Below are 25,958 nucleotides of genomic sequence, written 5' to 3'. Positions count from 1 at the left end.
GAATGCATCACTCACATTTTCCCATGACTTAGTAAATACCTGGTAAACTGCTGGGACAATCTGCACAATCATCTCCACTGCACTAACAGCTTCAACTAAGGGCTTATCTAATGTAAATGAGGGAGATCTCAATCTGCTTCCAGCTTTACCTGTAGCCCACCTTCAAAAAGACAATCCTGACTGTATAAGAAACATCTGCCAGTGAGATACATACATCAAATTCAAGCAGTGCATCGATTTGTCCCTGCAGTATTGGCATACTCTTTAGTAGCTTTTCTGGAACCATTGTTCTCATTACACCATCAGCCCTACAATTTTTTAAAAAGAGAAAAAGATAAAACTTCCTTGTACATGAAAAATTCAAGACCACACACATTGTTCCAAGGTGTTTCCCCCACTATTTCCTTGTTAATCATGTGGGATGATTTTGAGACATGAAGAGGTTGTAGTTGACCCCGCTCTCTGTACTACTTCCTTTTATCCATTCTTGTTCTTCAACCACACAGGCAACAAAGGAAGAGAGCCATGTGGTCTGGATATTTAGAAGTCAGTTGAATTTCTAAATGGATTCTTTTAAATATTTAACCTAGATAATAGTATTCAAAATATAAGTTTTCTAAATGCCAGTTTGTTTGTTTCTGAGAAAGAGAGAAAACATGTCATGGAAGTCTTCAAAACCTGTAGGACTGGGAGTCCAGATGTTATACTATGAACCATCAGTGAAGAAAAATGCATGCTGATAGGCACAGTATGGCCAAAAAGAGATAAGTGTTTAACTAGCCACATAGAATGAAACTGGAGGTTAGTGCCGGAGGGTGCTTCAGAGCAGGCAATGAACCCTGGACCCACAGCTTAGGGAGCCCCTGCATCCAGGGATGGTCAAGCAGTGGCAGTACTGCAATGGGTGAGGAAAATGTGATGTGAACAGGCCAATGATGGCAATTTTCAAGGTCTTTCTCACTTCAATGGTAGGAAAAGTATCCCAAAGTGTCCTGATGTGCATAAAAGGGTGCAGAAGTTTCTGAGAAGGTGTGGACTTGTGGAGAGGCTACAACCCTACTGAGAACATCAACAATGATTGCCCAGGGCCATGTTAGCAGTCAGAGGAAAGTGCATGGACTAGAATCATCTCTAATAAGAAGGGGTTGAAGTAAGAATCTTCATTTTATAAATGTTCACCCACAAGAAACTAACTTATTTTGAATAGGCAAGCTTATTATTGTTCATCACCATGATTTTAAAAGTTTAAAGCTAAGGCTGGGCAAGCTATTAGAAGAATAGAGTTAAATCTTTTTGTGTGGATCCCTAAACTAAAATATTAAACCTTCTACAATACCTTGTCATTTTTTCAAGTTAGAAAAAATCACAAGATTTACACAAATTTTTGACTGAACATTTAGGATTAAACTCAAACATCTATTTAGAAGGAAATAAACGTTAATTAAGAATTAAAATGTGTCTGTGTTTCAATGAGGCTTTCTTAATCAACAGTTAGTATTAATAATTAGTTCAATTATGGTGTGTGTGTGTGTGTGTGTGTGTGTGTGTGTGTGTGTGTGTGTAATACCAGGGCGGTATTACCTCTCAAAAAGAGATCTCCACCGTGTACACAGTTCAGTTTAACCTCAATCAAAACACATTGAAATAATTATTGTCAACTTCAGTCACTGCTCTTTTAAATAAACTTTGTTTAAATTCTCTCCATTTAAAATTAAAGATATATATACATATATATATATATATATATTTAAGAATTTTGAATTGATTTTAATAAACAAAATGTTATACCAGAGCATCATGTCAGATTTTATGCATGATATATAAAGCAATGCATATTACAACCTCAAGGCTAACTTCTATAATATTATTGTTTCTTTTTCAAGCATTTGTAAACAGGGCCTTCATAATGAAAATTAATTGGCATTTAAGCTTAATTAAAATAAATTAAGTATGCTTTCAAAAACTTTTTCTGCTCAAATAAATAGGAGAAAGAAACAACATACCCTTTCTTCACCCTGGCAAAATCAAATGCCATCTGTCTGTAAGAGAAAGCCTTTTCATTTAAATATCTACTATAGCGCCTTATGAAGGTAGACATATCGTAACCTGGGGAAGGAGCAGAGGAAATAAAACTAATTAATAAAATACCTTCAATTGTGCTTTGCTTAGTACCAATTTCTTTTATCTCCCCAATGTAAATAATTCTAGGATGAGGTCATTAAGTGTATCAGACAAGCCTCATTTAAAATACTACTGCAGGCAAAAATGCTTTTGCCATGAGACATTCCAAGACTATTCAGTTTAGTTATGCTATCATCCTTGTACAGAATGCCTATTCTGATTTTTCCTTGCAGTTTTGTTCACTGTTTCAAATAACAGCCTGTTTTAGACTTAATATGTGCAACTCTCTGAGAACTCTTCACTTGCTTGGTGTGCCTGCCTTATACGTAATAGCAACCAGCAAATATGATGAATGAACAGATGAATGCCATTTGAATTCTATTCATTTATAAAGAACACTCCTTCAGGACTGTTACCTGTTTTTTAAATTGGGAAAGTACCTTTCATTTCACTGCTTCTTGCACCATTATAAACAAACAACTGTGGGTCTAGCACAACCACTGTTACTTACTATTTAAGGTAAACACTAGAAAGACAAAAATAAAATTTACATAATTTACATGCTGAGTTATTTTAACAATGAGATATTTAAAAACTAGTATAAACTACCTATATTCAGGGTGTCCCATAATTATTCATTCAAAGAGTACATATATTTTGGGTTAAATATGAAAAGAAAGAAACATCAATTGAGCTATCAAAAAATGTATGTACACCCTATACTTTTCATTTTTTCTTAAACACACAGTTATAATGATTTTGTATTAATAACTTCATTTCAAAAATAATAATAATTAAACACAATAAACATTAGCAAAAAAAAAAAAAAGATAAAACGTAAGTATTCTCACCATGGGATCCACTTTTGTCCAAAAAATTGCTGAGATTGAATAGTGTATTTCTAGAGGCCAAATACTGAATAAATCTCTGAAAAACAAAAAATTGAATCAAACACCAATGTTCTCAAATCATACTTTTAAATAATTTCTGATACTAAAGGGAATTTTTATTTTTACAAATTGTCACTCTTTTCTTTTACTCATTTATAAATCTTCCTAGTTTCCTGACTTTCTCTGAAGGGGGGAAAGGACTGAATAATACTTATTGAGTTAGAACTAAATTGTATGATCTTTCATTTCTATACATATTAGAAACACTATAATTTAATAAGATTCAGTATGCATCCTATACAAAATGGGAAATTTTTATATTCTTAATATTTTCCAAAATTAAACATGTTTATAAAAGCAATTTTCACTTAAAGGCACAAAGGAATAATTCCTATGGGAAAAATAATTTTATTGTTCCTTTTCCCTCACATTTTTGCCCACTAATACATTGACATGGTAAATACATTTAGATACCAGTAATACTGAATACTTAGCTATCTCTAATAAAATGTCTAACCACATTTGCTTTTTGAAAAATAGCAAAATAGAAGATTAAAATTGTACTCTAGAAGTATATGAACCAAGATTTCCTCTTTTTTTTCCTGCTAATTAGTGAAAACCCAAAGGGCCTTAAGTCATCATCATCCTCTTCCACAAAAGCCTCATTCCCCCACCAAAAATAGACAAGGTTACTTAGTTTACCTCATTTCCATGCACCATGAGATGATGTGTTGTGACTAAAGCTTTAAATACAACCACCCAGCTACTGTTTGTTGCTCGTTCAAAGAGCGTGTCGGCCATCTGAGGAATATTAACATTGGTCTCATTGGTAGCCTGGATCAAATCTATGAACATATAGAAGATATCAGTCAATTATATTTATCATTACATACAAAAACTCATTTCAAATGTTAAACATTTAAACCTGTTCACTAAAATGAATTCAAAATTGCTTTGAAAATAGTTAATAAAATTTTTAAAAGTTAAACTGTATTATTTTTACACATATATTTGTGTTTTTTTCTTGAGCTTATTTTTTTTCTATTGAATCCTCTCCTAAATTTTATGTGTTTTCTATTACCAATGTCATTTTTTAAAAGTACAAACTCCAGGAAAGCTAAGCCTCATATTAATCATCTTTGTTATCCCTCCAAGTCAGTAACACAAATGCATTTTTTGAAACACAAGAGCTAAAAGCATATTTCACTTGGATTTTAATTTTGATGGTTATTAATAAATACATTTGTCACATAAGTGTCAGAATGAGAGCAAATAGTAAAAGGAAATAATTTTACTACGCCCATATAAGCTTTCAAAGAACATCGTGCATGAATTAAATTACTATAATTTGACTCTAGTTTCTAAGGGAGTAAAACTTTATAATAAATTCACTATCCTACATATTATCAGTATGATTCCAGGTCTAAATCAGGGGGGAAATTTTTTTTTACAGTGGCCAAGAGGCACTGCCCAGCATTCAGAAAACATAGTGAGTATTGTCAAAAAGCTAGCAGAGACAACCCACGATCACAGGATTACAAAATGAATCTAAGCCACACCGGGGCAGTGAGAAATGAAGAGGAAACAACACCTTAGACTTCTTTTGCATGCCACACCCACCATTCAGAGAACTGTGTGTGATTCCCATTTCCTAGGAAATCCCATGCAACCAACACAGAGGCAAACACATGCTTTTCTTTACTCAAAATCCACACTCAGTGATCATCAAGCTATGTATTTGTTTTATGCACTTCTCTATCCTATCTAATAAAAGAGTATCATGCAAATTGACTGTACCTCCGCTACACCCACAAGCCACACCCAAAAGCCACGCCCACAAGCCAATCAGGAGCGAATATGCAAATAAACCCAACCAAGATGGCTGTGGCCACAGAGAGCAGGAGGGAGGCTTGTGTTTCCCCGGCAATGGAGGAAGCCAAGTTTTCTGCACACCCTGGCGGGCCCAGGCCTCCACTCCAGGCTACAAAGTTTTAATTATAGAAGATAAATAAAGCCCAACAGAAATGGTGGCAGCCACAGAGCTGGAGAGAGCAGGAGGCTAGGGTTGCACCCGGCGATGGAGGAAGCCAAGCCTTCTGCACACCCTGGCCAGCCCAGGCCTCTGCTTAAGGCTACAAAGTTTCAATTGTAGAAGATACATAAATCCCAACAGAAATGGCTGCCGCCATTTGGTCAATGGAGGGAGAAGAAGGCTTGGCTCCGCTCCAGGCTACAAAGTTTCAATTGTAGAAGATAAATAAATCCCAGATACCAGGGCCTCCTCTTGGGTCACCGGAGGGCGTGGCCGGCCTGCAAACCACCACAGGCCCCTCGCCCAGGCCGCCCCATGCCCCAAAGGAACCCCCACCCTGATCCGGGACACCCTTCAGGGCAAACCAGCTGGCCCCCACCCGTGCACCAGACCTCTATCCTATCTAATAAAAGAGTAATATGCAGATTGACCATCACTCCAACACACAAGATGGTTGCCCCCATGTGGTCAAAGATCTTGCCCCCATGTGGACACAAATGGCCACCACAAGATGGCCAGCAGGGGAGGGCAGTTGGAAGGGAACAGGCCTGCAAGGGAGGGCAGTTGGGGGTGACCAGGCCTGCAGGGAAGGGAAGTTGGGGGGGACCCAGGCCTTCAGGGGAGGGCAGTTAGGGGTGACCAGACCTGCAGGGGAAGGCAGTTAGGGGTGACCAGGCCAGCAGGGGAGGGCAGTTAGGGGCAAACAGGCTGGCTGGGGAGCAGTTAGGCATCAATCAGGCTGGCAGGGGAGTGGTTAGAGGGTGATCAGGTTGGCAGGCAGAAGCGGTTGGGGGCAATCAGGAAGGCAGGCAGGCGAGCAGTTGGGAGCCAGCAGTCCTGGACTGTGAGAGGGCAGTTGGACATCCCTTGAGGGGTCCCAGATTGGAGAGGTTGCAGGCTGGGCTGAGGGACCCCCCCGCCCGTGCATGAATTTCATACACTGGGCCTCTAGTTTATCATAAGTACGGTTTTAAAAAGTTGATACTCCATCACTGAAGTAGCTATTAATTTCTTAAAGCGTATTGATAACTGTTCTGAGTTACATGTGGACCAAACCAGACTTATTTCTGACTTTATTTTAAATTCCATTCATCATCCCTGTCCCCTTAATGCCCTTCCCTCAACATTTTCCTTTATTGGAATTCTATTCATCCTTCAAGAAATCTTTCCTGGTCCCTTTTAAATGTAGCCCCATGTGACCTCTCTCTGTTTTAAAACTTGAGGCACTTCGTTCTTGCTGGGTGTTCAGATTAGATGCATAATCGTCCTAAGTTCCTGCCATACCAAAGCTCCTGGAAGATGGAAACAGTCATGCCAATGTCTTGTTTCCTGTGCAGCACTTCACAGAACACAACGCATGGTAAACATCTGCTGAGCGAAAAGCTATACTTTAGCCCCAAATATAAGCAGTTCTTTGAAAAAGAAAAATCACGATGCTCTCGCATTGTTTTCTGAGACAGTATCATGGGACTAATTGAAATTCTGTTCCAGTTATAAATTCTTCTATTCGTTTATTTACTGAACTGGGCTCAGGGAATACAGAAATGCACTGCTGGTCAGAGGAGACAAAAGCATGATCAAATAATAGAGAAACCCCTCTATGAGATGAGTAAAGAGAGGCAAAATAATAGAGCAGAAAGAGCCCCAGGCCAGAGCCCCCCTAAGCCCCTGCCTACATGTGTGACTCTCGGAAAATTAATATCCCTTTCACTCAGGTCCTCATCTTTTACATTGGGGTAATAATTACTACTTTTCAGGGCTATTATAAGAATTTCAAGTAGTCTGAACAAAGTAAGTGCCCAAAATAAATGTTTGTAAATATTGTTACACATATACTGCATTATGAAAATACAGTGAGATAGTAGAAAAGATCCCATGGGAAGGACCCTAAACTCAGCTATGACCCGTGACAGGAATGAGAAGTACATTTTTAGCAAATTTGCAAAGTGTAGAGCCATAAGAGGTGCTGTATCCTTGGACAAATGTGGGGGTGTCAGGGCTAGGTGTGGGCAGGTGGTGGGGAGAAACTTAACTAAAGAGCGAGGAAATGGCATTTCCCTGGTGATGAATAATGTTAGACATTATTTTTCATATGCTTTTCATTAGTTTGTCAGTGGCATACATTCTTTGCCCACTTTTATTGGATTGTTTCTTATTATTTAGTTATTCTGAATCAAATCCTCTATGAGATACATGATTTGTAAATATTTTCTCCAAGTCCGTGAATTCCCTTTTCATTCTCTCAACAGTGGCTTTCAGAGAACAGAAGTTTTTAATTAGAAAGTCCTATTTATCAAGTTTTTCTTTTACGGATTATCACGTAAGAAATTGTTAAGTCAAGGTCACAAAAATTTTCTCCTATGCCTCTAGAAGTTTAAAAATTTTATGGTTGTAAAGTTAGATCTACAATATATTGTTAGTTTTTATAAATGGTCTGAGGTATGAATATATGGTCCTTTTTGCATTGTAATATCAAATTGTTCCAGCATCATTTGTTGAAAAAAAAAAACAACAACAACGATTCTTTTCCCACTGAATTGCCTTTGAACCTCTGTCAAAAATTAATTGACCATATATCTTTGGGTCTATTTCAGGATTCTGTTATTTTGATTGATCTATTTGTCTATCTTTACCTCGATACCATGCTATCTTGATCAATATAAATTTATAATAATTCTTGAAATTGGGTAGTGTTAGCCCTCCAACTTTGTTTCTTTTCAAAGTTGGTTTGGCTCTTTTAGATCCTTTGTATTTTCACATGAGTTTTAAACTGAATTTATCAACTTAAAAAAATGTCTGCTGGGATTTTTTTTTAAAAAAATATATTTTATTGATATTTTACAGAGAGGAAGGGAGAGGGATAGAGAGCTAGAAACATCGATGAGAAACATCGATCAGCCGCCTCCTGCACCCCCCCCACTGGGGATGTGCCTGCAACCAAGGCACATGCCCCTGACCAGAATCGAACCCGGGACCCCTCAGTCCACAGGCCGACGCTCCATCCACTGAGCCAAACCGGTTTCGGCTCTGCTGGGATTTTGATGGGGATTATGTTAAATCTCTATCTGAATTTGGGGTGAACTGGCATCTTAACAACATTGAGTCTTCCCATCCATATTCACGGTCTGTCTCTCCATTTATTTAGATCTGCTTTAATTTGTCTCAGCAATGTTTTGCAGTTTTTGATAGATTTTGCTGATAGTTTTATGGGTGCATATGTTTACCGAAACTTACCAAATAGTATACTTTATGTTTGTCCAGTTTTTTGTCTGTCAATTATAGGTCAAAAAGGCTATTTTTAGTATTTCAGTGTTAGGTATATTTTGCTAGATAAATTCTCAAAGTATTTAATATTCTTTGATTATTTCTTAAATGGTATTTTCATTTAAATTTCTAAATGTTCACTGCCAATTTTGAGAAATACAACTTATTTTTACATTTTGACTTTGTATCCTGCAACTTTGCTAAACTCACTTATGAGTTCTTTTTGGTAGATTCCATCATATTTTCTTCAAAGATAATCATGTTATTTGTGACAGTCAGTTTTACTTGCAATCTTGATACTTCCGTTTTGTGTGTTTTTTATTTTATGGCACTGGCTAGAATCTCCTGTAATTTGAATAAAAATGGTGAGAGAGGACATCCCTGTCTTTTTCTGATCTTCAGAGGAAAGCATTCATCTTTTACTAGTAAGTGTGATGTGAGCTAAAAGTAGTTCATAGATGATCTATTGTTTTATGTTGAGTTGGGAAAGTGCCCTTCTAGTCCTAGTTTGATGAGAGCTTTTAGCTTGAACGGATATAGTATTTTGTCAAATATATTTTCTGCATTTATTGAGATGATCATATAGTTTTCTTTTTATAATGTCTGTTTTTATGTTGAGTTACATTAATTAACTTTCAACCTTGCATTCTTGGGATAAACCCCATTGCTCATGACGTTTTATCTGTTATTGGATTTGATTTGATAAAATTTTGTAAAAATTTTATGTGAGGGATATTGGTCTATTATTTTTCTTTTCTTACAATGTCTTCATCTGGTTTGGGGATCAGTGTAGCACTGGCCCCATAGAATAAGTTGTGAAGTATTGTCTCATCTTCAATTTTCTGGGAGAGTTTTATAGAATTAGTATTACCTCTTTTTAAAATATTTGGTACAACTTAGTAATGAAGTCATCTGGACCTGGAGAGTTCTCTATGTTAGACTACCTTTAAAAAACCCACAATAAATTCAATTTATTTAATAGATAGAGTTACTCAGATTATTTTACATATTTCTGAATGAGCCTTGGTAGTTTGTGCCTTTCAACAAATTTGTCCTTTTCATACAAGTTGAGAATTTATTGGCATCAAGTTGTTAGCAGTATTCCCTTATTGTCCTTCTGTAGAATCAGTAGTGATGTCTCTTTTCTCATAATTACCTGATATTGATTATTTATTTCTCCTTTCATTTTTTTCTGATTGGTCTAGGAAAAGGCCTTTCAATTTTATCTGTCTTTTCAAAGGACCCTCTACCACTCCACAATTCAGGAGACCATTAGGATCCAGCTGGGTTCTCCATCCACCCTTTGCTATGGCCTGGAAACAATCTCATGGCAGTAAGTTGGGACAATCCTAGAATTCACCTAGTTTGTTTGCCATCTCTCAAGGATCATGGTCCTTTACTACCTGATATACAATATATTTAAAAGTTATTTGATAAACTTTGTGCAGTTTCTCAGTTGTTTCAAGAAGGAAGATAAATACAGAACCTGTTACTCCATCTTTCCACAAAGTATAACTCTCTCCTTTTTGGTGGCTTTAAGCAACTGAAAATATGTTACAAAATCTATCTGAGGCAAGATATCATCATCAAAATAAGAGAATATAATAAGTAGATATAAGTGGGAAGATAACTTTAACTTTTAGGAGTTGTAAATAATTGTTCACTAAAATAAGAAAATACCAACAAACCTAACTAGCTCTCAAATTTGTGATCACCTACTTTTTTCCCCATTACTATGTGAGACCTTAGGAGAACTGTGGCAAGTCTAGGCAGGTCTGGACATGTAAAATGAAATGACTTAGTGAGGGTTTAAGTGGGAGATATGCCTAAAGGGAAAGCACTAGGAGGTACATAAATGAGATAAAGGTGGAACAGCAATAGCAAGAAATGATGACCCTCAACTGTTAATTGTAGATAACACAGATGAATGGAGTAGGAAACAAAAGAATGAACACCGCCTGAGAGTTTACAGAGATAAAGGGAGAAGTTTGTAAATGTGCCCAATATGATAAGTAGCATTTGCAGAATTTAACAACAGTATCTTTGTTTAAATAAATTATTCTTTAAATTTAAAAGTACAAACCATGAGCTTTAAAATTTTTCACTTACCCTAGTCAGTATAGCTGGATAAAAACTTAATTTGTGAGGTGGAAAAATGGCAGCAGAATAGACAGACATATCCCGAGCCTTGTCCCGGAGCAGATAGAAAGAACAGCTGAGGGTCACATGGGGAGTGTCTGTTGGAGAGTTAAGGGACAACTACACTCCAGGAGAAGGTGGGGGACTGCTGGACGGGGGTCCCCTGACCGAGCAGCACTCGCTGCTGCTGGGTTCCTTCCCAGAGCCACCGGCTCAGACGCGGAGACTGCGCCATATTGAAGGGGAAAGAGGATGTTATCTGAAGCCAGAAAATCTACAACTGCGGCACCCAGTGAACAGCTGCAAACCCCAGAGCACTAGTCCCCAATTGGTGCAAACACGCAGATTCAGAGGAGCTCTACACTCCACCATGGAAAGGAGAGAGAGAACTACATAACCAGACACTTGGAGAAGAGATACCATGGGAGACAAAGAAACAGCCCACATATGAAAGAAAAGCAGGCATCACCAGAAAAGGAAGTAAATGAAATGGAGGCAAGCAACCTGCCAGAGAAAGAATTCAGAGAAATGGTCATAAGGTGGCTGAAAAGAACGGAGGACAAATTCGACAATATGAGTAAGAATCAAGAGGAAATGAAGAATCAAGAAGAAATGAAAAATGACATTGCTGCTGTAAAGAACTCAATAGAAAGCATCAAGGGTAGACTAGAAGAAACAGAGGACCGGATCAGTGAGCTAGAAGACAAGGTAGGAAAAAATACCCAAGTAGAGCAGCTTCTAGAAAAAAAAAATTAAAAAGCAGGAGGAGAGCCTAAGGGAATTTTGGGACAACATGAAACAAAACAACATCCACATAATAGAGGTTCCAGAAGGAGAGAAAACTGAGCAAGGAATAGAAAACCTGTTTGGAGAAATAATGACAGAAAACTTCCCTGATATAGGGAAGAAAAAACCCACACAAATCAAATAAGTTCACAGAGTCCCAAGCAAAATGAACCCCAAAAGACCGATGCCAAGGCACATTATAATTAAATTGGCAAACACCAATGACAAAGAATCTTAAAAGTGGCCAGAGAGAGACAGAAAGTTACCTACAAAGAAATCCCCATCAGACTACCAACTGATTACTCAACAGAAACTCATCAAGCCAGAAGAGAATGGAATGAAATATACAAAGTCATGCAAAGGAAGGGTCTGAATGCAAGAATACTGTACCCAGCAAGGCTATCAATCAAAATTGAAGGTGAAATCAGGAGCCTTACAGACAAAAAAGGACTAAGGGAATTTATTACCACCAAACCAGCAATGCAAGAAATGCTAAAGGGTCTGCTGTAAAAAAAAGAAATAGGAAGTGAAGAAGGAACACAGAAGTAAAGAATAAAAATGGAGACAAATAAGTACCTATCAATAATAACTTTAAATGTAAATGGCTTAAATGCCCCAATCAAAAGACATAGGGTAACGGATTGGATAAGAAAACATGACCCATATATCTGCTGTCTATAAGAAACCCACCACAGAAAAAAAGACGCACACAGACTGAGGGTGAAGGAATGGAAAAAGGTTTTTCAGGCTAATGGAAATGAAAAAAAAAAAAAAAGCTGGGGTAGCAATACTTATATCTGAAAAATTAGATCTCAAAGTGAAGGACATAACAAGAGATAAGGAAGGCCACTTCATAATACTAAAGGGAGCAATCCAACAAGAAGAAATTACTCTGGTAAACATATACACACCCAATACAGGAGCACAAAAATACATTAAAAAAAAAACTCCTGGAGGATATCAAAGGAGAGATTGACAGCAATACAATCATAGTAGGAGACTTTAATACCCCACTATCACCATTGGACAAATCCTCAACAAAAAAATCAGCAAAGAAACATCAATCCTAAATGACTCACTAGACCAGATGGAATTGACATCTTCAGAACATTTCACCCCAAAGCCACAGAATATACATTCTTCTCAAGTGCACATGGGTCATTTTCAAAGATAGATCATATGTTGGGTAATAGGCAAAGTCTCTTCAAATTCAAGAAGATATAAATCATATCAAACATCTTCTCAGGTCACAGTGGCATAAAACTGGAAATCAACTACAATAAAAACAATCCGAAAAAATCAAACACATGGAGACTAAACAGCATGCTATTAAACAATGACTGGGTTACCAGAGAGATCAATGAAGAAAGAAAAAACATCATGGCAACAAATGACAATGAAAACACAACAATCCAAAATCTATGGGACACAGCGAAAGCAGTCTTGAGAGGGAAGTTCATAGCTCTACAAGCCTACTGCAAAAAACAAGAAAAAATGGTAATGAATTACCTAACCCTACAACTCCAAGAGTTAGAAAGAGAGCAACAAGAAAAGCCCAGTGTAAGCAAAAGGAAGGAAATAATAAAGATCAGAGTGGAGATAAACGACATTGAGACCAAAAAACAAACAAACAAACAAACAAAAAAACAATACAAAAGATCAACAAAACCAAGAGCTGGTTCTTTGAAAGGATAAACAAGTTTGATGAACCTATAGCCAGGCTCACCAAAGAAGCAAAGAGAGAGGACCCAAATAAACAAAATCAGAAATGACAGAGGTGAAATAACAACAGATACCACTGAAATACAAAGGATTGTTAAAAAATACTATGAACAATTCTATTTCAACAAACTGGACAACCTGGAAAAAATGTACATATTACTAGAAAAATATAACCTTCCAATACTCAATCAGGAAGAATCTAAACATCTCAATAGGCCAATAACTATGGAAGAAATTGAAGCAGTCATCAAAAAGCTTCCAGCAAACAAAAGCCCAGGGCCTGACAGCTTCACAGGGGAGTTTTACCAAACATTCAAGGAAGAACTAAAACCTATCCTCCTCAGACTATTCCAAAAAATTTAAGAGCAAGGAACACTTCCAAGCTCCTTCTATTGAAGCCAGCATCAACCTAATACCCAAACCAGATAAAGACAACACAATGAAAGAGAATTACAGGCCAATATCCCTCATGAACATAGATGCCAAAATCCTAAACAAAATTCTAGCAAATTGGATCCAGCACTACATCATAGAAAGATCATACACCATATCCCAGGAATGCAAGGATGGTACAATATCAGCAAATCAATAAACGTGATACATCACATAAACAAATTGAGAGGTAAAAATCACATAGTCATATCAATTGATGCAGAAAAAGCATTTGACAAAATCCAACACCCTTTCTTGATGAAAACTCTCAACAAGGTGGGAATAGAAGGGTCATACCTCAATATAATAAAAGCTATATATGATAAACCCACAGCTAACATCATACTCAATGGGCAAATATAAAACCATTTCGCCTAATAACAGGAGCAAGACAGAGATGCCCACTCTCACCACTCCTTTTCGACATAGTACTGGAAGTATTAGCCATTGCAATTAGACAAGAAGAAGAAATAAAAGGCATCCAAATTGGAAAAGAAGAAGTAAAGCTGTCCTTATTTGCAGATGACATGATATTGTACATAAAAAACCCTAACGACTCCATCAAAAAACTAATAGACTTAATATATGAATTCGGCAATGTAGCAGGATACAAAATTAAGGCCAAGAAATCTATGGCATTTCTATACACCAATAGTGAACTTACAGAAAGAGAGACTAAAAAAGCAATCCCATTTACCATTGCACCAAAAAAATTAAGATACCTAGGAATAAACTTAACCAAGGAGGTAAAAGACCTATACGCGGAAAACTACAGGACACTGAAAAAAGAGATAGAGGAAGACGTAAACAAATGGAAGAACATACCATGTTCATGGATTGGAAGAATCAACATCATTAAAATGTCCATACTACCCAAAGCAATCTATAGATTCAATGCACTCCCCATTAAAATACCAACGGCATGTTTCACAGACCTAGAGAGAACTCTCCAAAAATTCATCTGGAATGAAAAAAGACCCCGAAAAGCCACAGCAATCCTGAGAAAGAATAAAGTAGGTAGGATCTCAATTCCAAATTTCAAGCTGTATTACAAAGCCACTGTTCTCAAAACTGCCTGGTATTGGCACAAGAACAGACATATAGATCAATGGAATAGAATAGAGAACCCAGAAATCAATCCAAATCACTACACTCAATTAATATTTCACAAAGGAGGCATGAACATACAATGGAGTCAAGACAGTCTCTTCAATAAATGGTGTGGGGAAAATTGGACAGATACATGCAAAAAAATGAAACTAGACCACCAACTTACAGCATACACAAAAATAAACTCAAAATGGATCAAGGACTTAAACATATGCCGAGAAACCATAAAAATACTAGAGGAATCCACAGGCAGAAAAATCTCTGACATATGCCGAAGCAGTTTCTTCACTGATACTGCTCCTAGGGCAATGGAAACTTAAAAGAGAAAATAAACAAATGGGACTACATCAAAATAAAAAGCTTTTGCACAGCAAAGGAGACCATCAATAAAACAACAAGAAAGCCCACTGCATGGGAGAACATTTTTGCCAATGATATCAACGATAAGGGTTTAATCTCCAACATTTACAGGGAACTCATGCAGCTTAAGAAAAAGAAGATAAACAACCCAATCAAAAAATGCGCAACTGATCTAAATAGACACTTTTCGAAAGAAGACAGAAGGAAGGCCAAGAGACATATGAAAACCTGCTCAAAGTCACTAATCATCAGAGAGATGGAAATCAAAACAACAATGCCGTACCATCTCACACCTGTCAGAATGGCTATTATAAACAAATCAACAAATGACAAGTGCTGGCGAGGATACGGAGAAAAAAGGACCCTAGTGCACTGCTGGTGGGAAAGCAGACTGGTGCAGCCACTGTGGAGAACACTATGGAGTTTCCTCAAAAAACTAAAAATGGAACTGCCATTTGACCCAGTGATCTCACTTCTAGGAATATATCCCAAGAAACTAGAAACACCAATCAGAAAGGATATATGCACCCCTATGTTCATAGCAGCAAAATTCACCATAGCTAAGATTTGGAAACAGGCTAAGTGCCCATCAGCAGATGAGTGGATTAAAAAACTGTGGTACATCTACACAATGGAATACTACGCTGCTGTAAAAAAGAAGGAGTTCTTACCATTTGCAACAACATGGATGGAGATGGAGAGCATTATGCTAAGTGAAATAAGCCAGGCAGAGAAAGATAAGAATCACATGATCTCACTCATTTGTGGATTATAATGAACAACATAAACTGATGAACAAAAATAGATCCAGAGACAGAGAAACATCAATCAGAACGTCAAACCTCAGGGAAGGTAGGGGAGGGTGGGGGTAAGGGGGAGAGATCAACCAAAGGACTTATATGAATGCATGTAAGCCTTATCAATGGACACAGACAACAGGGGGGTGGAGGCATGAATGGGAGGTGCGGGGTAATGGGGGAATAAGGACACATATGTAATACCTTAATCAATAAAGAAATTAAAAAAAAACACAACAAAACTTAATTTGTATTTTTATATTACTACCTGCAAACTGGAATGTAATCTAGTTTCTAAATTATTTAGGTAATTTCTTTCATTTTCAATAAAAATATGTATATTTTGTAATTACTCTATAGACCTTTGTAGAAATATATACTCCCAAGCCCCCTTATTTGTTCCCCTATAGAATTATGGCAGATTCAAAATTAGAAGATGCAGTATATGTACAGCATAGACACGTCATTCAGTTAAAAATTTGGATCCAGAACAGACCCAGTTTAATTACAATCTGTTACTTAATAACTGTCTAATCTTGAGCAAAGTTGTCCCTCTTAACCTCCATTTCTGTATTACTATGATGAGGATAATAATAGCACCTATGTGACAGCTGTTTTATTAAAGTGGGCAAGGGAAGCAAATAATCTAGAGCCTGATACACATTATAAGGGAAGGATATCAAAGTACTAGCGCAGAGCCTGATACACTATACCCACCCCTTATAGTGTATCAGGCTCTGTGCTAGATTGGTTGCATTAAACTTATTTTTTCTTTCTTTCTACCTATCTATCATATGTTTATCTAAAATACATATAGATATATATTATACTATCCTATCCTATATAATAAAAGCCCAGTGACCAAACAACAGAATGACCAGAATGACCAGTGGACCAGTTGCTATGATGTGCACTAACCACTAGGGGCAGACGCTCAACGCAGGAGCTGCCCCCTGGTCGTCAGTGCACTCCCACAGTGAGAGCACCACTCGGCTGACTGTGATGAGCAGTGCTCCCACAGCGGGCGATCCTCACAGGCCACGACCCCCACCAGTGCAAGAATCCTGTGCACCAGGCCTCTAGTACATATATAAGATAGTATATGCTAACAGGGATAGATACACAATTATAATTAGATCCACCCTTTGGCTACCTATCAAAAGACTTGGCATGCTATGTTAATTAATTCAGTTAATTCATTCATTAACAAATATTTTCTGAATGCTTATCATGCGTCAGGTCCCATTCTACCAGCTAAAGATACCGTAGTGAACAAAACAGATAGCATCTGCTTTCATAAATCATACTTCCTAATGGAGGGCACAAACACCTAGAGATACAACGTCAGACAGAGATAAATACTGTGAAAAGAAATAAAGGGGGTACAAAGTAATAGCGGGTACTATTTCAGATAGAGTGATCAGAAAAGGCCTCCCCAAGAAAATGATATTTAAGTAGTCCTAAAGGCATTGAGGAAGACAGTCATTCAGTCATCTTTGGAAGGAATGTTTCATGAAGAGCAAACAGCACATGCAAAGGTCCTGAGGTGAGAACGTGCCTGAAAGGTTAAAGAAACAGCAAGAAAGCCAATGTTTCTGGAGAACAGCAAGGGAGAAAGTGGCAGAAAGAGAATTGACCAAACCAGGTAACAATGCATTACAGCTCAGGAAGGACTTGGTATTTCATTGAAATGCAATGCGAAATTGTTTGAGGGTTTTGATCAGGGAAAGGATGTAACCCAACTTATATTCTGAAGAATTACTATCATGGCTATATGGAGCATGAACTGGATGGGGGCAGTGAAGTTAGGGGGATAAAGATACCTCTATTGTCTGAAACACTTACAAAGATGTCCTCAGAGTTATGCCAACATTTAAGCATCATGGCAAACTATACCTTCAAAGTGCTCTAAACATGGGCCAGTTTGAGATGCAGGCAACAGCAACTTTTCAAAATGAACTTTATAAACTGCCATGATTCTTCTGACCAATTCGGGTATAGGAGAGACTGACCATGATGCTTCCCGAATGCAGCATCACGACTCACAGCTTCACGAAGCCAGCACAAGTGCCCAGCCACCTGCCTGCACAACTGGACCCAGGGCATGTCCCACTATTGCTTGGGATGGGGGGAGGGAGCGAGGACGCAGTCCATGTGCCAAACATTGCATCCTCAGTTAACTCCAGGGTGATAGAAAATTATTAGGACAAAAATTACAAGTTTACTTTTGGCTTTTTAGGATCTATACACAGCTGGTTCTTGGGATTGACAATGTCACTGTTAGGCAAATCACTGGATTTCTTTAGCATAGTGTCTTCATTCATGAGGTAATCACATCTGTCCACTGGCCATAATACTACATTGCTCTTATAGTTTATCCTCTTCCAATGGTTTTCTTAACAACTGAAATGGGGTTCTCAAAAGAACTCTGTGCTTTAAGGAACAGATGTGAGCAGAACCGGGTATGTGGGGGGTGGTGGAGGGATTGAGCAAAAAAGAAAAACTTAAGGACACAGAAAACAGTGTGGTGATAGTTGGGGGATGAGGCGAGATACAGGAGGGTGTAGGAGGGATATGTGGTGATGGAAAGAGACTTGACTTGGGGTGGTGAACACACAATACAGCGTACAGATAATATATTGTAGAATTGTGCACCTGAAACCTGTATAATTTTGTTAGCCAGTGTTACTTCAATAAACTAAAAAATATATTAAAAATGTAGAGTATTACAGAGGTAGACGACATTTGTAAGAGACTACTGAAACAGAAGATTGTGGTGTTCTGCACAATCCACAAAGAATCTCAAGCCAGTCTTCTAAGCTGTCAGGAACCTCTGGGAGGGCAGCCTTTGCTGACTTCATTGCCAAGGAGACTGTAGAAGATACTGTAGCCTGGGTTTCTGATTTCCTGCTACTGCCACACGATGACCAACGGCCTATGTCTAGTCTGCAAGTGTGTCAGGTAAAGTCACTCATGTCCTGTCTCCATGATGGCCTTAAGTTTTGTGGGTGTTTTTGTTTGTTTGTATTGTGTGTGTGTGTGTGTGTGTGTGTGTGTGTGTGTGTGTGTGTGTGTGTTTGTTTTTTGACAGAGCCTTGGACTGAAAATACGTTTAAGGGATTTAAATTTAAATGATCTCAAAACAGTACTTTTGGAGTCCCTGGAAAAGAACTTGCCGTGTTAGGAAGTGTGCCATATCCCAACACTGATCAACCGTGCATGTCTTTTGAAATATCTAACAAGATCCTCAGGCTCTAACCAGAGCCCCTCACTGCCTACTCCCCTCAGAAAAGAACAGCCATTTCATCTTCAGCTCACTCTTTATACCCAACACCTCCTTTCGGAATGCTCTAGAGAACCAGGAAGAGAAGCAATGCTTCACAGTTAGGACTCAAGCAGCAGGAGCAAGGCAGCAGTGTTCTGTTCCAATCAAGCTCCCTACCCACATATGTGAAACTTATGTTTCCTAAAAATAAACCAAATCCCTAAGTGGCAACTCCTGTAGCAGAATTCAGGACTTTTCTCCTTTGCTGTTTCTACAGCCTCATCTGTAGGATGTCTCCCAAAGCTAGTCCAGGGCTGGATCTTATCTACCTTCTACTCCCGCTCTTCCCCTGGGCAAGAATCCTTGGCAACACCAGCACTAGTCCATCTCCTTGGCCTTACCCAAAGTCTGCTTGTTTTTATACTTCAGAACTTTCTATAGAACTTCCTAGAAGGAAATACCCAAAAAGACCCAAGTTCATTTTCTTTCTGGAATACCCAGGAACACACCTTTAGTTCATAATATTCTATCTACCCATCTGTAGGTCGGTCTGTCTATCTATCTATCTATCTATCTATCTATCTATCTATCATCTATCTATCCATCCATCCACACACATGCACCATATACACCATACACACACACACACACACACACACACACACACACCATATACTAGTACACTATATAGACAAACACACACATATAAACCTTACCTAGTAAAAGAGAGAAAAAGAATTAAGTGAAATGAAAAGATTATATAAACCTCTCTCTTTCATATATATCCTTAATTCTTTTTTTTTTTTAAATATATTTTATTGATGTTTCACAGAGAGGAATGGAGAGGGATAGAGAGCTAGAAACATCGATGAGAGAGAAACATCGATCAGCTGCCTCCTGCACACCTTCCACTGAGGATGTGCCCGCAACCAAGGTACATGCCCTTGACCGGAATCGAACCCGGGACCCTTCAGTCCGCAGGCCGACGCTCTATCCACTGAGCCAAACCGGTTTTGGCTATATCCTTAATTCTTAAAAAAATAAAACAAAGAACTGAAAATGTTTTAGAGACATTGAAGAGAAGTTTATGAGACTCTCTTAACTGATGAATACTTAGGAAGTACAGGGGAAAAATGAAGAATGGTGAGAAATTCAGATATTACAGGTGGTAGCAGCAGAGAGGTAAATCAGCAAGTCAACCCCGGAGACCCCAGGCCCCCTCCCTATCTCTTCTTTTTCCCCGAAAGCCCTGCCCAGCTGCGAACCTCCACCAGCCTACCACACACTACACTCTCCTATCCAGCAGGTGGAAAAATAATCACATTCCTAGTTCCACTATAGTGCAGGGGGCCAGGAGGAAAAGCTCTTCCTGATGTTTCGGAATGGAACTCATTTAGCCTTAACAACATTATAACAACGATTAGTAGTTCAGTCATATGCTCCAGGTACATTACGGTTAATACAGGCTCTGGGGAGTTAGCTGGAGAATTTAAATACTTATTAGACTATTGTGGAGGAAAACAATTTTTAAGATTTACAAAGCTTCAGTGTTCAACCCTGGCTGGAGTGATGAGTGATGTCTGGTGTGCACCAAAAGGTTGCTGGTTCGTTTCCTGTCAGGGCACATGCCCAGGTTGCGGGTTTGATCCCCAGTTGGAGAGGCAACCAATTGATGCATTTTCATTTTTACCAAGAGGAGTCACTGTTTCCAAGGAGGTTTTCCACCTTTCCAGGTGCTGTGGGATAATCCACACCCTCATAGCTTTTCTAAGAACCTGCAGTCTAAAGAAAGTGATGTCTATTTCCTGTGTTTCTCTTCACCTCTTTTCTCCCACTTATTTAGATTTCCAAGATAAAGAAAAACAATGGATCTCGGTATATACAAAAGTCCACAAAAGAGTCATATAATATCACAAAGATTACTAGCCATCTCAGAAAGAAAAAGAACCTCTAGGATTCTCTACAAAATGATAATAACCCCCACCACACTACTGAATCTGCTCTGGAGTCAGTAGTGACTGCTAAACTGCCCAAGAGCAATGGACACTCTGTAGTTCCCATCTTCGGTGCAATTGGACAGTCCTGGAATGCACTGTCCCTTTATCTCAGCTGCCTGATTCCAGCCATATCCTAGAGTCCACTGATTTTTTTCTTATACCTTTCACTTGGGTTCTTTGCTATACCAGGCCTTCAAAACAATCAAAACTAGATGAAGTCTCTCAGGTGTAAGTTGGCTACTTAATTAAGCACTATTTTTACTATATTAAGTATTCCTTGGAATATGTTGGTCATATTTATATGACCCATAATAAAAGTTACCATTTAGTTGTTTAAGAGTTCTTCCCACAGAGGTATTTGACAATGAGTGGTAGCGTGTAACGAGTTCATTAGAATTTAAATATTAAAGAGTTTCTTTTGTTCAAAGCACGGACAAAGCTTTGTGCTTCAAACTGTGACTAATAGGTCTTTGGTAACTAATTCAGCAAATAAATTACTTAAATTTAGGACCCAGACCATTATATAGAGATAAAACCACTGACATATTTTACTTTTATATTATCCAGTGCTTTATTAGTCTAGTTCCATGGTCGGCAAACTGCTGCTCACGAACCACATTCGGCTCTTTGGCCCCTTGAGTGTGGCTCTTCCACAAAATACCACGGCCTGGGCGAGTCTATTTTGAAGAAGTGGTGTTAGAAGAAGTTTAAGTTTAAAAAATTTGGCTCTCAAAAGAAATTTCAATCGTTGTACTGTTGATATTTGGCTCTGTTGACTAATGAGTTTGCCGACCACTGGTCTAGTTGAATTTTGAGTGTAATATATTAGAGCCTAAATATCCTTTAGGACAATGGCCACATCCATTATGATTAATAGAATGATTCAATGGCTGACACTACATTTACCAATTCTAATTTCAGTTAGTAGAGCTTCATCACACTTTTCTTTAGTGCTGTTTTACATGGGGATAAGACTAAGAAAGGATGAGATGAAAGCCAATTTCTATAGCTTATTAGAAATAACTAGAGCCATTTTTACCAGTGTGTTGATAACTGCAACGTTTTGCTAATTAACAATCATGTCCTTTCGTGTTGGGCGCGTAAGTCCATTTGGGCGTTTTTAGTGCTTTAAGAATATGTTATGTTCACTAGGTTTTGCATTACTTGGATAACAGTTTTTATGTGAACTCTTAAGTTTTTGATAAAGGTCAAGTGTATCAAGTTTTGGTACTGAAGAATGAACATGATACATGATTTAACGTGATTGGTTCGACGGCAGTTAGCCTGGTACTCTCACGCCTCACTGAAGCTAGCTGTTAACTCCACAGCTTGCTGAGCTCATGCTGGGTTTGATGAGCTAGCTCTAGTAACACTAGCACAGGCAGAGTGAGGTGTTCTGGGGAATTTGAGGTAAAATGAGCATGTACTTTAAATGACCATGTTTATTATATGGATTTAGTTGTTCTTACCTAATACCATGATATTGGAAAAACATTGTTTAAAAAAATAACAGAAAATTATTCCATGCCCTTCAGGAAATAATATCCTAAATGAGTCATACGTTTGTGATGTTCACCTGACATTCAGCTAAACTGTAACTGTGGTTAGAATGTCTAAACCACACCTAGATCACAATGCACCAAAGAACCTAAATACAATTAATAATATGATTGGTAATATTTTCTTTCGATATGTATTTCTTTTTCTCCTTCTATGTTACATAAGCCCATCTTAGGCTGAGACCATTTCACTTACCCATGCAGACACTGGGGGAAAGGGCATTTGAGGCAGAGGGAACCGTTGGTGCCCAGTTGGTTGCTTGCCTGACTTGCCCAGAAACAGTAAGAGGCTAGTGTATCTGAAGCCCAGTGAGGTGGAGAAGGCAGAGGTCAGACGTTGTAAGACCTTGAAGACCATTATTAGGCCTTTAGCTTTTTGAGTGAGTGATATGGAGTCTTTAAACATAACAGTACCATGATTGGCATTATATTTACAAGGATCATTCTAGCTGCCATGTTGAGAATACACTGTGGGGGTGATGGAAGGACTGGAGCAGAATTAGGCAGCAATTGCAGTCATCCTGGTAAGGGATGATGTTGGCTGGGAATGAATGGTGTCAGTGGAGGTGGGAGGTGGTGACAAGTGGTTGGATCTATCTGTGTTTTACAACAGGTTTTCCTGGCTGACTGCATTTGGGGTAGGAGAGAAAGAAAGGAGTCAAGAATGACTTAAGCCACTGGATGGATGAAGTTGCTATCAACTGAGATTCAGATGACTGACATGATATAAAAACACAGCTTTGAGGGGAAGATAAAGAGTTCAGCTTTGGACATGTTGAGTGTAAGAGTCTAAAAAATGTTTTCAAACTCATGAAATTTGCCTCCATGGTTTGTTCAGCTTTACATCTTAGGCTATGGTGATCTGCAATCTCTCCTTTTACCCTTCAAATACAGCCCCTTTCAAATTTAGCCTCCGCATTTTTATCCCCTTGGTAATTTCCTTGTGCAGGCCCTCGTTATCACTTGACTCTCCAATATCTCTATCTAGTCTACATTCTCCCTAGTGTAGCCATTTCCCACATAACCAGATGTATATTCTTGAAAAACAAATGTGATAATGGAACTCTTGTTAGAAACTCTGCATTGGCACCCTAGCCGATTTGGCTCAGTGGATAGAGCATCGGCCTGCAGACTGAAGGGTCCCAGGTTCCATTCTGGTCAAGGATACATGCCCGGGTTGTGGGCTCAATCCCCAGTAGGGGGCTTGTAGGAGGCAGCCAATCAATGATTCTCTGTCATCATTGATGTTTCTCTTTCTCCATCTTCTTTCCTCTCTGAAATCAATAAAAATATATTAAACAACAACTCTGCATTGCTCCTTGCTGTTTTATAAAATAAAACTAGGGCCCACCTGTATGATTCTTAACATCACAGCCCACCGTACCTCTCTTTTCTTTTCCCTACACACTTTGTCATGCACATAATGCTTCTTTGTCTGGAAAATTCATATGTCTCCCCATATCCAGCCAAACATCTCCACTTCAGAAAAGCCTTTTCTGACTCCTCTCAGGCAAAATTAGCCATTTTCACAATACACCAGGTGTCCCGTCACTGTATTGCTTATAATAAAGTATTATTATTGGCTTGTTTACATGTCTGTCCTATGAGGCTCTCCATCTAGGCTGCTGTGTCTTATCTCTGTTTTCTCATAGAATCTCCCAAGGCCATAGGTTCATGGAAGACCCTCTGCTTAACTTAGCCCCTGATGAAATCAAGTGTTTCTTTGAGTTAGCAAAGGTACCTGTTCTTCAAGAGCTTTCAGCACCAGATGTTGCCACTCATCATGGCTCAAGGCAGAGCTTAGAAGACCCTCTTCCATCCCATCTGCAACATTAGGGACTAAACCATCTAGGACCACCTAGAGAAAGGGCAGCTGGGGGTAGGCCAAAACAGCTTGATGGCAGAGGAGCTATCATGGTCTCTACACTGTCTGCCATCCCTTTACTTTTATTTATACTGAGGTCTTTTAAACAAGCCTATGAAACTACATGATACAGCTTTCAAATAATCCTATCCAATAAAAGAATAATATGCAAATTGACCGTCACTCCAAGACACAAGATGGCCGCCCCATGTGGTCAAAGATGGCTGCCCCCATGTGGACACAAGATGGCCACCACAAGATGGCTGGCAGGGGAGGGCAGTTGTGGGCAGTTGGGGGTTACCAGGCTGGCAGAGGAGGGCAGTTGGGAGAGACCAGGCCAGCAAGGGAGGGAAGTTGGGGGGACCCAGGCCTGCAGGGGAGGGCAGTTGGGGGGACCAGGCCTGCAGGGGAGGGCAGTTGGGGGGGAACAGGACTGCAGGGGAGGGCAGTTGTGGGTGATCAGGCAAGCAGGGAGGGCAGTTAGGGGTGACCAGGCCAGCAGAGGAGGGCAGTTGGGGAGACAAGGTCAGCAGGGGAGGGCAGTTGGGGGGAAATAGGACTAAAGGGGAGGGCAGCTGGGGGGGGCAGGCCTGCAGGGAAGAGCAGTTGGGGGGGACCAGGCCTGCAGGGGAGGGCAGTTGGGGGGGGACCAGGCCTGCAGTGGAGGACAGCTGGGGGGACCAGAACAGCAGGGGAGGGCAGTTGGCGGGGGACCAGGCCTGCAGAGGAGGACAGTTGGGGGGACCTAGGCCTGCAGGGGAGGGCATTTGGGGGGAACCAGGCCAACAGGGGAGGGCAGTTAGGGGGGACCAGGCCTGCAGGGGAGGGCAGTTAGGGGACACCAGACCAGCAGGGGAGGGCAGTTGGGGAGAACAGGCCTGCAGGGAAAGGCTGTTGGGGGAGACCAGGCCTGCAGGGGAGGGCAGCTGGGGGGACCAGAACCACAGGGGAGGGAAGTTGTGGGTGATCAGGCTAGCAGGGAGGGCAGTTAGGGGTGACTGGGCCAGCAGGGGAGGGCAGTTGGGGGCAACAAGGCCTGCAGGGAAGGGCTGTTGAGGGGGGACCAGGCCTGCAGGGGAGGGCAGTTTGGGGTGACCAGGCCTGCAGGGGAGGACAGTTTGGAGGGACCCAGGCCTGCAGGGGAGGGAAGTTGGGGGGACCAGGACTGCAGGGGAGGGAAGTTGTGGGTGACCAGGCCAGCAGGGAGGGCAGGTAGGGGTGACCGGGCCAGCAGGGGAGGGCAGTTGGGGGCAACAAGGCCTGCAGGGAAGGGCTGTTGGGGGGGGGACCAGGCCTGCAGGGGAGGGCAGTTTGGGGGGACCAGGCCTGCAGGGGAGGACAGTTTGGGGGGACCCAGGCCTGTGGGGGAGAGCAGTTGGGGGACCAGGACTGCAGGGCAGGGCAGTTGTGGGCGATCAGGCCAGCAGGGAGGGCAGTTAGGGGTGACTGGGCCAGCAGAGGAGGGCAGTTGGGGCAGACCAGGCCTGCAGGGGAGGGCAATTAGGGGCAATCGGGCCAGCAGGGGAGCAGTTAGGCATTGATCAGGCTGGCAGTGGAGTGATTAGGGGGTGATCAGGCTGGCAGGCAGAAGTGGTTAGGGGCAATCAAGCAGAGGCAGGT

General features: G+C 40.0%; 1 protein-coding gene across 9 annotated transcripts in view; it reads right to left on the bottom strand.

Annotated features, from left to right (window-relative positions):
* The window catches only part of SNAP91 (synaptosome associated protein 91), a 138,014-nt gene that overhangs the window by 82,036 nt on the left and 30,020 nt on the right, over positions 1-25,958 (bottom strand). For all 9 annotated transcript variants that reach the window (XM_080664913.1, XM_080664911.1, XM_080664914.1 and 6 more), the window contains exons 3-6: positions 3,714-3,856; positions 2,973-3,048; positions 2,004-2,106; positions 215-308 (exon numbers count right to left, since the gene is read on the bottom strand). In XM_080664913.1, the coding sequence (XP_080521039.1) occupies positions 215-308; positions 2,004-2,106; positions 2,973-3,048; positions 3,714-3,856 (416 nt within the window). The remainder of the gene's footprint in view (positions 1-214; positions 309-2,003; positions 2,107-2,972; positions 3,049-3,713; positions 3,857-25,958) is intronic.

This window comes from Plecotus auritus, assembly GCF_963455305.1.
Source record: "Plecotus auritus genome assembly, chromosome: 4".
Classification (NCBI taxonomy): Eukaryota; Metazoa; Chordata; class Mammalia; order Chiroptera; family Vespertilionidae; genus Plecotus; species Plecotus auritus.
This window is presented reverse-complemented; position numbering and strand designations above follow the sequence as displayed.